The sequence below is a fragment of the Gobio gobio genome (genome assembly GCF_949357685.1).
Source record: "Gobio gobio genome assembly, chromosome: 8".
In the NCBI taxonomy this organism is placed as follows: Eukaryota; Metazoa; Chordata; class Actinopteri; order Cypriniformes; family Gobionidae; genus Gobio; species Gobio gobio.
In genome coordinates, this window is record NC_137114.1 from 52,294,759 (window position 1) to 52,307,548 (window position 12,790).

Sequence of the window (12,790 nt, forward strand, 5' to 3'; positions counted from 1 at the left end):
CTGTTAAAAAACTGCAAAAAAACTTAGATTTTCACAAAAAACAGGTGTATCATATAACCTGCTGCAGAAAGGCAATGAGGTTGCTGGTGCCCCACTTGTCGGGTTTGGGCAGGTTGATGTCTTTGAGGTAGAGCACCAGCCTCTCACAGTCTTTGGGACGGTACACGCGTCCCGTGTTGGAGCTGATGACCAAACACGTGTGTGAGAGTTTCTGCAGGACGTGGCGGGAGGACGTCTGAGCGCTGCAGTGGACCACGGCCACCTGGGTGGAGCGAAGCTGGGCGAAAGCGCAGCGCAGGAGCATCCTGACACACAGAGAGAGCATGGGCTGACTAATCTGCCAAATTCTGCATGGGTTCCAGTGTTCATTTTGACAGCAAATTTTGATTTAGTTTTAGTCAGTCTTTTGACTAAAATGCCATTTAGTTTTAGTCATATTTTAGTCACCTGAATTGTTTTAAGTTTTAGTCTAGTTTTAGTCAACTAAATATCATAAGATTTTAGTCGACTAAATCTACAGTAGTTTTAGTCTCCTAAAATCTAAGAAGTTTAGTTAAATTGTAATACATTAAAGGGTTAGTTCACCCAAAAATGAAAATTCTGTCATTAATTCCTCACCCTCATGTCGTTGGACACCCGTCAGACCTCCGTTCATCTTCAGACACAAATGAAGATATTTTAGTGTAAATCTGATGGCTCTGAAAGGCCTCCATTGGCACAATGGCACGGTTCACTCTCAAGACCCTTAAAAGACACTAAAGACGTCGTTACAAAGTCCATCTCACTACAGTGGTTCTACAATAACTTTATAAAGCAGCGAGAATAGTTTTTGTGCGCAAAAAAACCTAAATAACGACTTATATAGTGATGACCGATTTCAAAACACGGCATCATGAAGCTTCGAAGCGTTATGAATCAGCGAGTCGAATCATGATTCGGATCGCGTGTCAAACTGCTGAAATACGTGACTTTGGCGATCCAAACCGCTGAATCGACTCACTGATTCATAACGCTCCAAACCGCTGAATCGACTCACTGATTCATAACGCTCCAAACCGCTGAATCGACTCACTGATTCATAACGCTCCAAACCGCTGAATCGACTCACTGATTCATAACGCTCCAAACCGCTGAATCGACTCACTGATTCATAACGCTCCAAACCGCTGAATCGACTCACTGATTCATAACGCTTCGAAGCTTCATGATGCCGTGTTTTGAAATCGGTCATCACTATATAAGTCGTTATTTAGGTTTTTTTGCGCACAAAAACTATTGTCGCCGATTCATAAAGTTATTGTAGAGCCACTGTAGTGAGATGGACTTTGTAACGACGTCTTTAGTGCCTTTTAAGGGTCTTGAGAGTGTAAAGTGCCATTGTGTCAATGGAGGCCTTTCAGAGCCATCAGATTTACACTAAAATATCTTCATTTGTGTCTGAAGATGAACGGAGGTCTGACGGGTGTCCAACGACATGAGGGTAAGGAATTAATGACAGAATTTTCATTTTTGGGTGAACTAACCCATTAAGCATTTAAGCATTACATAACCGACTTTCACTTGAACTGACATTTTGACATCATTTTGTTTTTTACATAAAAAATACACGAAAGAGCTCGATTCACTTTTTTGTTTGTTTTTTAAAAACATCTGTATAGTTTTTATAACTTTGTATTTCTGTTTTAGTTAGTATGCTATATTAGGTTAAGCTAAAGCTTCAAATAAGTTTGTTTATTTATTTTTTAATTTAATTTCAAGTAATGAAGATTTTTTTAATGGTTTTATTTAACTGTGACACTTTATTGAATATGTGTCAAATACTGGTCTTTCCTCCTGACTATGAATTAAATGGGAATGAAATTAAATACAGTTTATAGTGTAAGCAAAAAAAAAAATGTATAATGCGTGACTTTAAATGATAAACAAGCTGGAAATACACAGAGACTCTTATTTTGAAATGTCTGCGCCTCTGTTGCAGTTGCAGAAGCTCATTCAAGTTCAGATGAGGAGATCAAATATGTATTGTTACAACCGTCTAAAACATATTACTATATAAACATGGTAAAGTAAACATTGTCATTATTCATCAGCATTAGTTCATAAACAATATCCTGGCATAAATGTGTGTTATTGTTGATTGTGAGTCGCTCTGGAGCTGGATTGGGGATGAGCCGTGTTTTCCAGCCGTTAGATCAGTTCATATCAAATGTGCATCTGTTACTCAGGACATCAGTTCTGACTGGATCTCTTCACTAATAATCGTCCCTCACTAACATTTTTGCCTCGTTTTTATTTGTTGGCGAAAATGACAGTTGATTTTCGTCATAGTTTTTGTCATCCAACACTAGTTTTTATTTAGTGATCGTCTCGTTTTCGTCAGTGAAAAAAGGTCGTTGACGTTGAAAATTATTCGTCAGCGAAATGAACACTGATGGGTTCAACAGTGTGACATTTGTGACTAAAATATACGCAAAATGAGAATCTAACCTATTTAAAATGTCAACATGAAATGTGCCATACCCTTTCCCGCATCCCTCCGGCCCCACCAGCAGGAACGGCTGCCTGTGATTGGACGAGAGCCACGGGGTGAAGAGGTCCAGTCCGCGCTGCATGTCAGGTGTGTGTATGACGGGGAGATTGTGTGGGTTACTGAGGTCATCCTCACACACACCTTCCCCTCGCTGCAGCTCGTACGCACACAGACGGCCGGACACAGGGTCGTAGTACGTGTCCAGGGGCTTGCGAGGGTCAGGAGGGCTTTCTCTGGCCCAGCTCAGAACCTGAACATAAAGGTACCACAACAAAACCGCCTACCGGTCAGAGAGACGATGTGATCAAAAATGACCATGAAAAGTAAATTATGGTGCATTTAACCGAACAACATAAAACGAAGAGTGTGACCCCTGAGCGAATCACATCAAAGTTTCACTGCTGCTTCTTTAAAAACTCGAGTTTTAAAATACGACTTGGCATAAGCGTTAATCTAAGGGAGCGGCTCCTAAATTTAATGGCGGGCGGTAAGGCTGAGCAGGCATGAAATTACATTTCCCATAAATCAGGGAGGCTCTGACCTCCTTGGCGAACTCCTGGTGGCATTTGAGCGTGAGATTTCCTCCCAAACCACGGATGAGTCCAACCACAAACTGTCCTCTCTCTCTGACCCCCCTCAGATGGGACAAGCCATTCAGCACCGTCCCCACCAGACTGGTGTCCACCACGAAATCACTCTGCAGAGAGACAGGCGGAGATGCTTATGATGTCGTGTGTGTGTGTGTGTGCGTGCGTGTGTGTGTGCGTGTACTTGTACAACTATCTTTGTGAGGACCGGTTTGAGTTTTAGACCATCGGAGTGAGGACAAAGAGAGTAAAGTGAGGACATTTTGGTCGGTCCTCGCTTTCTGAAGCCCTTTTATAGGCCTGTTTGAGGGTCAAGACTTGGTTTTAGGGATAAGGTTATAGGTTAAGGGTATTGTTAGGGTTAGGGTTAGGGGCTAGAGATTGCATTGTGCCAATGAATGTCCTCACAAAGATAGATGTACAAGAGTGTGTGTGTGTGTGTGTGTGTGTGTGTGTGTGTGTGTGTGTGTGTGTGTGTGTGTGTGTGTGTGTGTGTGTGTGTGTGTGTGTGTGTGTGTGTGTGTGTGTGTGTGTGTGTGTGTGTGTGTGTGTGTGTGTGTGTGTGTGTGTGTGTGTGGCGGGACGGCACCTGTTTGAGAACCCATTCCAGAGCCCTGTGGAAATAATCATTGAGCCAGTTCTCCAGATTGATCCTGTCGTCTTCATCCTCCCTCTTCAGCCATGACTTCACCAGAGAGCCCACGTCAGTGTCTTCATCACTGTAACACAGACAGATACATCAGCAAATACATCATAAACATTTTATAGGGAGAAATATGGCAATTAAAAAACAAATGTATTCAACTGAATTAAATTGTGAAAATGTTTTATGAAAAATTGTTTAAAAAACATAAATGTGAAAAACAAATGTTTATTTATTTTAATTTTTTTACTGAATTATAATGTAATGTAAATATGTAAATGAAAAATGTAAAAAGTAAATGTAAAAACAAATGTTTATTTATTAAAAAAAGTTACATAATTCAAATGCTAAAAATAATAAAAATGTAAATGTATTTTTTTTGTTTATTTATTGAAAAATAATTAATCAACTAAAATGTAAAAAATGTAATGTAAAAACAAATTATCATTTATTTATTTATTGAAAAAATAAACTGAATTAAATTGTGAAAAAAAACGATGAATAATTGTTTACATAACGTAAATGTAAAAAACTAATATTTATTTATTTAAATATTTAACTGAATTATAATGTAATGTAAATATGTAAATGAAAAATGTCAAAAGTAAATGTAAAAACAAATTTCAATTTAAAAATTCATTTTTTTTAACATGATTCAAATGCTAAAAATGCTACAAATATAAATGTAATTTTTTTGTTTATTTTTTTGAAAAATAATTAATCAACTAAAATGTCAAAATAATTTAACTGAATTAATTTGTGAAAAAAATTGTTTAAAAAACGTAAATGTAAAAAACTAATGTTAATTTATTTATTTACATTTTTTTACTGAATTATAATGTAATGTAAATATGTAAATGAAAAATGTAAAAAGTAAATGTAAAAACAAATGTTTATTCATTAAAAAAATTCAACATAATTCAAATGCTAAAAATAATAAAAATGTAAATGTACAACTTTTTTTATTAATTGAAAAATAGTTAAACAACTAAAATGTAAAAAAAATGTAATGAAAAATGTAAAAACAAATGATTATTTATTTAATTAAAGATAATTTAACTGAATTGAACTGTGAAAAAATTATGAAATTGTTTAAAAAACGTAAATGTAAAAAACTAATGTTAATTTATTTATTAAAATAATTTAACTTAATTAAAAAGCTAAAAACCTATCATGAAAAATGTAAATGAAAGATGTAAAAAGTAAAATAAATAATAAAATAAATGTGTTTTTACAAAATTAAACAATTCAAATGCTAAAAATAATTTATTTATTTAAATAATGAAAACTAAAATGTAAATTTTTTTAATGAAAAATATAAATGGAAAATGTAAAAAAAAAAAAAGTAAATGTAAAAACGAATGTTTGTTTATTTATTAAAAAAATTCAACTGAATTATAATGTAATGTAAATATGTACATGAAAAATGTTTATATATTAAAAAAATGTAACATAATTCAAATGCTAAAAATAATAAAAATGTAAATGTACAATTATTTTTATTAATTGAAAAATAATCAACTAAAATGTTAAAAAATGTAATGAAAAATGTAAAAACAAATGATTATTTATTTAATGAATTTTTTTTTAACTGAATTCAATTGTGAAAAAATTATGACATTTAAAAAAAATGTAAATGTAAAAAAATTACGTTAATTTATTTATTAAAATAATTTAACTTAATTAAAAAGCTAAAAACATGTCATGAAAGATGTAAAAAAGTAAATGTAAAAAAAATTTTTTTAATTAAACAATTCAAATGCTAAAAATAATACAAATGTAAATGTAAAAACAAATGTTTGTTTATTTATTTAAATAATGAAACAACTCAAATAAATTAAAAATATAAATGGAAAATGTAAAAAAAAAGTAAAAACAAATGTTTATTTATTTATTTATTGAAAAAGAATCAAACTGAATTAAAATGTGGAAAAAAATATTTTTTTGTTTTTTTAAACCATAAACGTAAAAAACAAATGATTATTTATTAAAATAATCTAACCTCATAACCAAAAAATTTTAATGTAACCATTTTTGATTTATTTATTTAAATAATTAAACTGAATTAAAATGTAAAAAAAAAAATGCAAATGTAAAAATTAATAAAATTAATAAAAATGTAATAGGGAAAAAAAAAACTAATTGACCACAATGAAATGTAAATAGACATACATGATTGGCTGTTTTTTGGGGACATGAGCACACTGACAGCTGATTGGCTGATCTGGGTTGGATGAAGCGGTGTGATTGGCTGTGTTTAGAAGCGTTACCTGAGGAAGATCATGCCCATGCGGGAGATGGTGGCTGGTGAGGCGCAGCTCAGATCGTGCGTCTCAAACAGGAAGTTGACATTGGGGCCGAATTGAATCCTCTCACCGCTGGGCATCGTGAGTAAGCGATTATCATCCAGCACAGAGTTTAACGACTCGATCCACTCTGGGTCAATGTCTCCATCGCATATAATCCATGAGCTCACCTCTGAAAGAGAGGAGTCGGGAATCATACACTTACTTTCAACTGTGTGTATTGGGTATTTGCGGAGTGTGTTTGGTCTTGGTAAAGCGTAATGTGTGTGTGTGTGTGTGTGTGTGTGCTCACCCTGTGGCTCTCGCACCACCTGTCGTGCGGAGGACGTCAGCACCCCGTCGGACCACTCTCGCGTGTCCATGTCGATGTGTCCCAGGAGCTGCTGCCTCGGCATGGCTTTTGGGTTCATGGTGTACTGTTTGACCACGCGGCCCATCTTACCCAGCGCCGCCCGCAGCATCCTCCACAGAGTGGACTTCCCCGCCCCACTGGGCCCGACCACCACCACACCCATCCGCTGTCTGAGCTGCTCATACAGCTCCAGAGCCTTCTTTATCTACACACACACACACACACACACATTTACGTCAACATGGCCGAGATCCGTGATGTGGAAAACATGGACGGAATCACGCAATCCAGTCATGAAAATTACATGTACCGTATAAAGTGGAATTTATCCATTTAAATTTTGGACAACCTGTCAAAATAAAAGTCCGGTTCAACTTGAAGAAATTATGACAGAAATATATTACAGTTGTATAGTTAAATGTACTATTAATAATGTTAAAACGTAATTTATCTTAGGAATATCATACAATTTTCCTTCCATTTTTTCAGTAAACCTCTGTTGTGCAGAACTTGCCCCCAAAAAATTGCTAAATTAATGTTTAATGCCTTCATTTGATTTGAACCACCATTTTTGATAATAAATTTGCATTCAATCATAAATCCAGAAACATTTCTGAAAAGTACAAATATTATTTCACAGGTCCCTATTTTTGTAAAAAATAAAAAATAAATAGTTTTATGCTTTTTGATTAATAAAATTTAATTAAACAATTAAATATTAAGATGGGGAAAAAAGGGATTGGGGAAAATAAAACTTTTGTTAAACTTTTAATAATGTGGTTAAATTGTATGAGTTCCATTATTTTAATTAATTAAACATTATTTTTTATTATAATTTTTTTTTAAATAACTCATTTAAATCCAAGGAGTCATTACGAGACAATCAAATAGTAAAAATGGCAAAATATACAGAAAAAAAATACCAAGTCTTGATTACTAAAATTTAATTGAAAAATTAAATCGGGGGAACTGGAAAAAAAGAATGGAATCTAGGAAAATTTTAATGGAAAAAATGGAATTTGGGAGAAGCAAAAATGTAACTTTGGAAAAATAAAAGAGATTTCATAGAGCCCTAGGTAGGGTAACTCTCTCTTTAGTTCACTCGCCAGACTGATATAGCTACTATTTTATATATAATTATTAGTGCCGTCAAACGATTCATTGCGATTTAAATCGCATCCAAAATAAAAGTTTGTGTTTACATTATATATGTGTGTGTACTGTGTATAATTATTATGTATATTTAAATTCACACACATACATGTATATATTAAGATTTTTTTTTATATTTATATATAAAATATTCTAAATTATATAAATATATATATACAGTATATACATGCAAATATTTCTTAAAATGTGTGTATAATAATTATACATAGTACACACACATATATAATAAAAACATGAACTTTTATTTTGGAGGTGATTAATCAGAATTGATCATTCGACAGCACTTATACATACATATACATAAATAAATAAATGATTCCACCCAATCAAGCATTATATTATGTTATTATGATTATCAAGCACTATTTAATGACAGAACATTAGTAATTAGAACTAAAACTTAATCATGTATGAATAAATATTAGTCATTATAACTTAGGACTGGTCGTGGTGGTGCTCATTCAGTGTTAATAAAAAAAATCATAATTATTATTTAAAGATAATAATACTACTACTAATTCTACTATTAATAACAATACACAACACACTAAGAAATTATGAGCTGCTGGCTTCATGAATATTAATCACGTTGTCTGCGTTCGCTCGAACTGATTTGCTGAAATTAAAAGAGGGACGGTAATAGATGAGCGTCAGCCAATGAGATTGCCGTTTGCGCATTAGTCCCGCCCACTACCGCATATCATCTGCTTGTTCTTAAAAGCTGAATAATTCCAAATTAACTACGTTATTTTGACAGGAAAACACAACAAAGAATATGTTTTACATGTAGCACGTTGATTCTGCGTGGTATATAAGACGCTCTCTCTTTGCGTGTGTGTGTGTGTGTGTGTGTGAGTGTGTGTGTGATGGGTAGGTTTAGGGTCAGTGTAAGGGGATAGAAAATACGGTTTGTACGGTATAAAAACCATTACGCCTATGGAATGTCCTCACATTTCACAAAAACAAACGAGTGTGAGTGTGTGTGTGTGTGTGTGAGTGAGTGAGTGAGTGAGTGAGTGAGTGAGTGAGTGTGTGTGTGTGTGTGTGTGTGAGTGAGTGAGTGAGTGAGTGAGTGAGTGAGTGAGTGAGTGAGTGAGTGAGTGAGTGAGTGAGTGAGTGAGTGAGTGAGTGAGTGAGTGAGTGAGTGAGTGAGTGAGTGAGTGAGTGAGTGAGTGAGTGAGTGAGTGAGTGAGTGAGTGAGTGTGTGTGTGTGTGTGTGTGTGTGTGTGTGTGTGTGTGTGTGTGTGTGTGTGTGTGTGTGTGTGTGTGTGTGTGTGATGGGTAGGTTTAGGGGCAGTGTAAGGGGATAGAAAATACGGTTTGTACGGTATAAAAACCATTACGCCTATGGAATGTCCTCACATTTCACAAAAACAAACGAGTGTGTGAGAGTGAGTGCGTGTGTGTGTGAGTGTGTGTGTGTGTGTGTGTGTGTGTGTGTGTGTGTGTGTGTGTGTGTGTGTGTGTGTGTGTGTGTGTGTGTGTGTGAGTGAGTGAGTGTGTGTGTGTCTGAGTGTTCAGCTAGTGAAAATATACACTGCAAAAAATGCTTTTCTTACTTAGTATTTTTGTCTTGTTTTCAGTCCAAATATCGAAAAAATCTTACATTAAGAAGCATTTACTAGACAAGCAGAAGTTTTTGTGTTGTTTTGGGGGAAAATAACTCAAAATGAAGGGAGTTTTTGCTTAAAATAAGCAAAATAATCTGCCAATGGGATAAGCAAAATAATCTTACTTCAAACAGAAAACAAGATTATTTTGCTGACCCCATTGGCAGATTATTTTACTTATTTTAAGCAAAAACTCCCTTAATTTTGAGTTATTTTCCCCCAAAACAAGACCCAAACTTTTGCTTGTCTAGTAAATGCTTCTAAATGTAAGATTTTTTCGATATTTGGACTGAAAACAAGACAAAAATACTAAGTAAGAAAAGCATTTTTTGCAGTGCATCTATGCTAAACTTCTTCTTAGCCTCGCTGGCTAATAAATGCTTAGATTTTACTCTCCAATGGCTAATAACAGATATTATTTAGTCGCCCAGAGTGAAGATTTACTGGCATATGCGAGTGATTTACTCGTATTGTAGAGGGTTGTAGGGTGTAGTATGCAGTAGGACAGGTACCTGACTGTGTATGATCTCCAGCCGTGCCTCTTCATACACAGACAGCAGGGCGGATTTGAGCGTCTCATATTCCACGTCCTTAAAGTCGACTCCGGGAAACACGTCTCTGACCAGCGCATCAAACCGAGAGCTATCGGCAAACGTCAGCTTTGACATGGTGTTCAACCGCAAAGCCTGGACCACTAACCAGCTCTCTTTCACTGCAGACAGACACAAAGAGAATATGGACGTCAACTGACCCTGGGCAGTTTATTGATGATGGATTCCAGTGAGAGTGACTTACTGGGGTTGTTGTTTAGTCTCTGTAACTGCAGTAAACTCCCACAGCCTCTCAGGACCGTCTTTAGTGCACGCAAACCCCAGTCATAGTGCTGTTGGGGCGTCAACAGCTCCCTACACACACACACACACACACACACACACAAGATACTCACATGAGCAGATACACACATGGAGCCAGCATCCGATCATATATTATATTAATAACTAAATATCAAATAATTATATATACTAGTGATCGACCGATATATCGATTTACCGATATTTTCCCCGATATTTAAGCATTTTACCATAATCGGATATCGGTTTTGTAATATCGGATTTACCGATAAACGGCGCCATTTTGTGGGCGTTTTGAGAATTGCGCGCAGGTCCCCATTACAGCACATCTGAGGCGTAATTAGTAAACTTTATTTGACACAAGTCATTAATACACAAATTAAATGTCTGAAATCTAGCTAGTTTATTCAGGATTTGACGGATTATTTGACATGCCTCCCAGCAGGACAAGCTCACAGAGTCACGTAAAATAATCTGTCACGTAAAAAGTCCTGTCCAAATACAGATGCAGCTTTGCATGAATTAAATAATACAGCCATGAATGAGCACATGTTGGAAATAAAAGCGTTGAACTGAATTCTCTCTCTGCTGTCTATGCTCATCATTAGTCTCGTGAAGTCGTCTGTATTTTGCTGTTGATGCTCAGGAAATGCTCCAGGAAAGGTATATTTACTTTTTTTGATATGACTCCTGTCTTTAATTAATTTTCTCCATTTGAAAACATTACACATTCTACATTTATTTTGCTTATTGTTAACATTAGTGTTGCTGCTGATGCTTTTAAGAAATACAATTATTTTTGTAACATGAAGATTCAAATGAACATGAAAGACTACTAATTTTCAACACTTTTTTAAAGATGACTGAAAGGAGGAAAACCCAAAGTGAAGTATGGACTTACTTCACTCAGTCATTGCCAGGGCTGGCAGTTTGCAAAGAATGCCAAATTAATGTGAGCATGGGCTCAAAATCTAAAACAACAAAAAATAAATTTTTGCACTTTCAGACCCCGCTATCTACTGGTGTATAAATAAGATTTGTTTTGTTTTCTATGCAAGGAGGGAGTGATTGTTATAAATAAAATGGTTTGTTCAGTTCAGTGGTGTTGTAATCGTGTCAAAAACAGAAGATTAACAGTAAATAAATATCGGTTCTGTATATCGGTTATTGGGCACATAAAAACCAAAATCATCGGTATCGGTTCTAAAAAAAATCAATATCGGTCGATCACTAATATATACACTACAGTAAAAACAGATTGGGATCGGTACAATTTTTAATGCTTTTGAAGGCTGCATTTTTTTGATCAATTATATCAATATTTTTCTTTCTGCAGATTAAAGGGTTACTTCAGCGATTTAGCATTTAAGCTTTGTATCGGTAGAAACCCGCTAGCATATTTGAATGATCTTGCTAGTTTTTAATCGCAGTGTTTGTTCTCTAACTGAACTAAATGCTTTTATTACTATAAAAATGAAAACGATGGTGGAGTAGGCATGGCTTGGCAGTGACCTTGTAGGGCTGTGAAGCAAGTGCATTCTGGGAGTTGTTGTCTTTCATCCACATGAGACAAAAATACATTTTTCTGGCTTGTCTCAGTCTAGAAGGCACCTTCTAAAATAATTTCACATTTCTACTACAATTTAAACACACATTCGTCTTTCCAGCGTTGACGTATCCCTTTAAGGGTTTACCATTGTTCTAATTTTTAGTTTTAGTATAACATTATAATACCATGCATATTTTTTACTTTTACTTTTATTTAAGGCGAGACACGGCAGGTGAAAACATTGTTTTTTCATAAAGTGCTCAATTTTGGGCCAGTTTGCTCCCTTAACATGTCAAAATAAAAAAATATATCAACATTACACATTAAAGGGTTAGTTCACCCAAAAATTAAAATTCTGTCATTAATTACTTACCCTCATGTGGTTGGACACCCGTCAGACCTCCGTTCATCTTCAGACACAAATGAAGATATTTTAGTGTAAAGCTGATGCTCTGAAAGGCCTCCATTGGCTCAATGGCACGGTTCACTCTCAAGACCCTTAAAAGGCACTAAAGACGTCGTTACAAAGTCCATCTCACTACAGTGGTTCTACAATAACTTTATGAATCGGCGACAATAGTTTTTGTGCGCAAAAAAACCCTAAATAACGACTTATATACTGATGACGATTTCAAAACACGGCCTCATGAAGCTTCAAAGCGTTATGAATCAGTGAGTCGAATCATGATTCGGATCGCGTGTCAAACTGCTGAAATTTGGCGATTCAAACTGCTGAATCGATTCACTGATTCATAACGCTTCGAAGCTTCATGAGGCCGTGTTTTGAAATCGTCATCACTATATAAGTCGTTATTTAGGGTTTTTTGCGCACAAAAACTATTCTCGCCGCTTCATAAAGTTATTGTAGAACCACTGTAGTGAGATGGACTTTGTAACGACGTCTTTAGTGTCTTTTAAGGGTCTTGAGAGTGTAAAGTGCCATTGAGCCAATGGAGGCCTTTCAGAGTCATCAGATTTACACTAAAATATCTTCATTTGTGTCTGAAGATGAACGGAGGTCTGACGGGTGTCCAACGACATGAGGGGAAGTCATTAATGACAGAATTTTCATTTTTGGGTGAACTAACCCTTTAAGGTGGTTATTTCATTATATTTTATCAACTTGCACCTCAACTGTAAATCACCAAAAGTTTCTAACGCGAGCTCTCGTGCGTCTCCATTCACAGAA

The 12,790-nt window shown here is 35.3% G+C and overlaps 1 protein-coding gene across 1 annotated transcript in view; it reads right to left on the minus strand.

The window, feature by feature from the left end:
* The window catches only part of dync2h1 (dynein cytoplasmic 2 heavy chain 1), a 236,601-nt gene that overhangs the window by 131,376 nt on the left and 92,435 nt on the right, over nt 1-12,790 (minus strand). The window contains exons 37-44 of the mRNA XM_079823510.1: nt 9,997-10,106; nt 9,714-9,913; nt 6,359-6,623; nt 6,031-6,238; nt 3,707-3,836; nt 3,072-3,227; nt 2,521-2,780; nt 59-305 (exon numbers count right to left, since the gene is read on the minus strand). Coding sequence (XP_079679636.1) covers nt 59-305; nt 2,521-2,780; nt 3,072-3,227; nt 3,707-3,836; nt 6,031-6,238; nt 6,359-6,623; nt 9,714-9,913; nt 9,997-10,106 — 1,576 coding nt within the window. The remainder of the gene's footprint in view (nt 1-58; nt 306-2,520; nt 2,781-3,071; nt 3,228-3,706; nt 3,837-6,030; nt 6,239-6,358; nt 6,624-9,713; nt 9,914-9,996; nt 10,107-12,790) is intronic.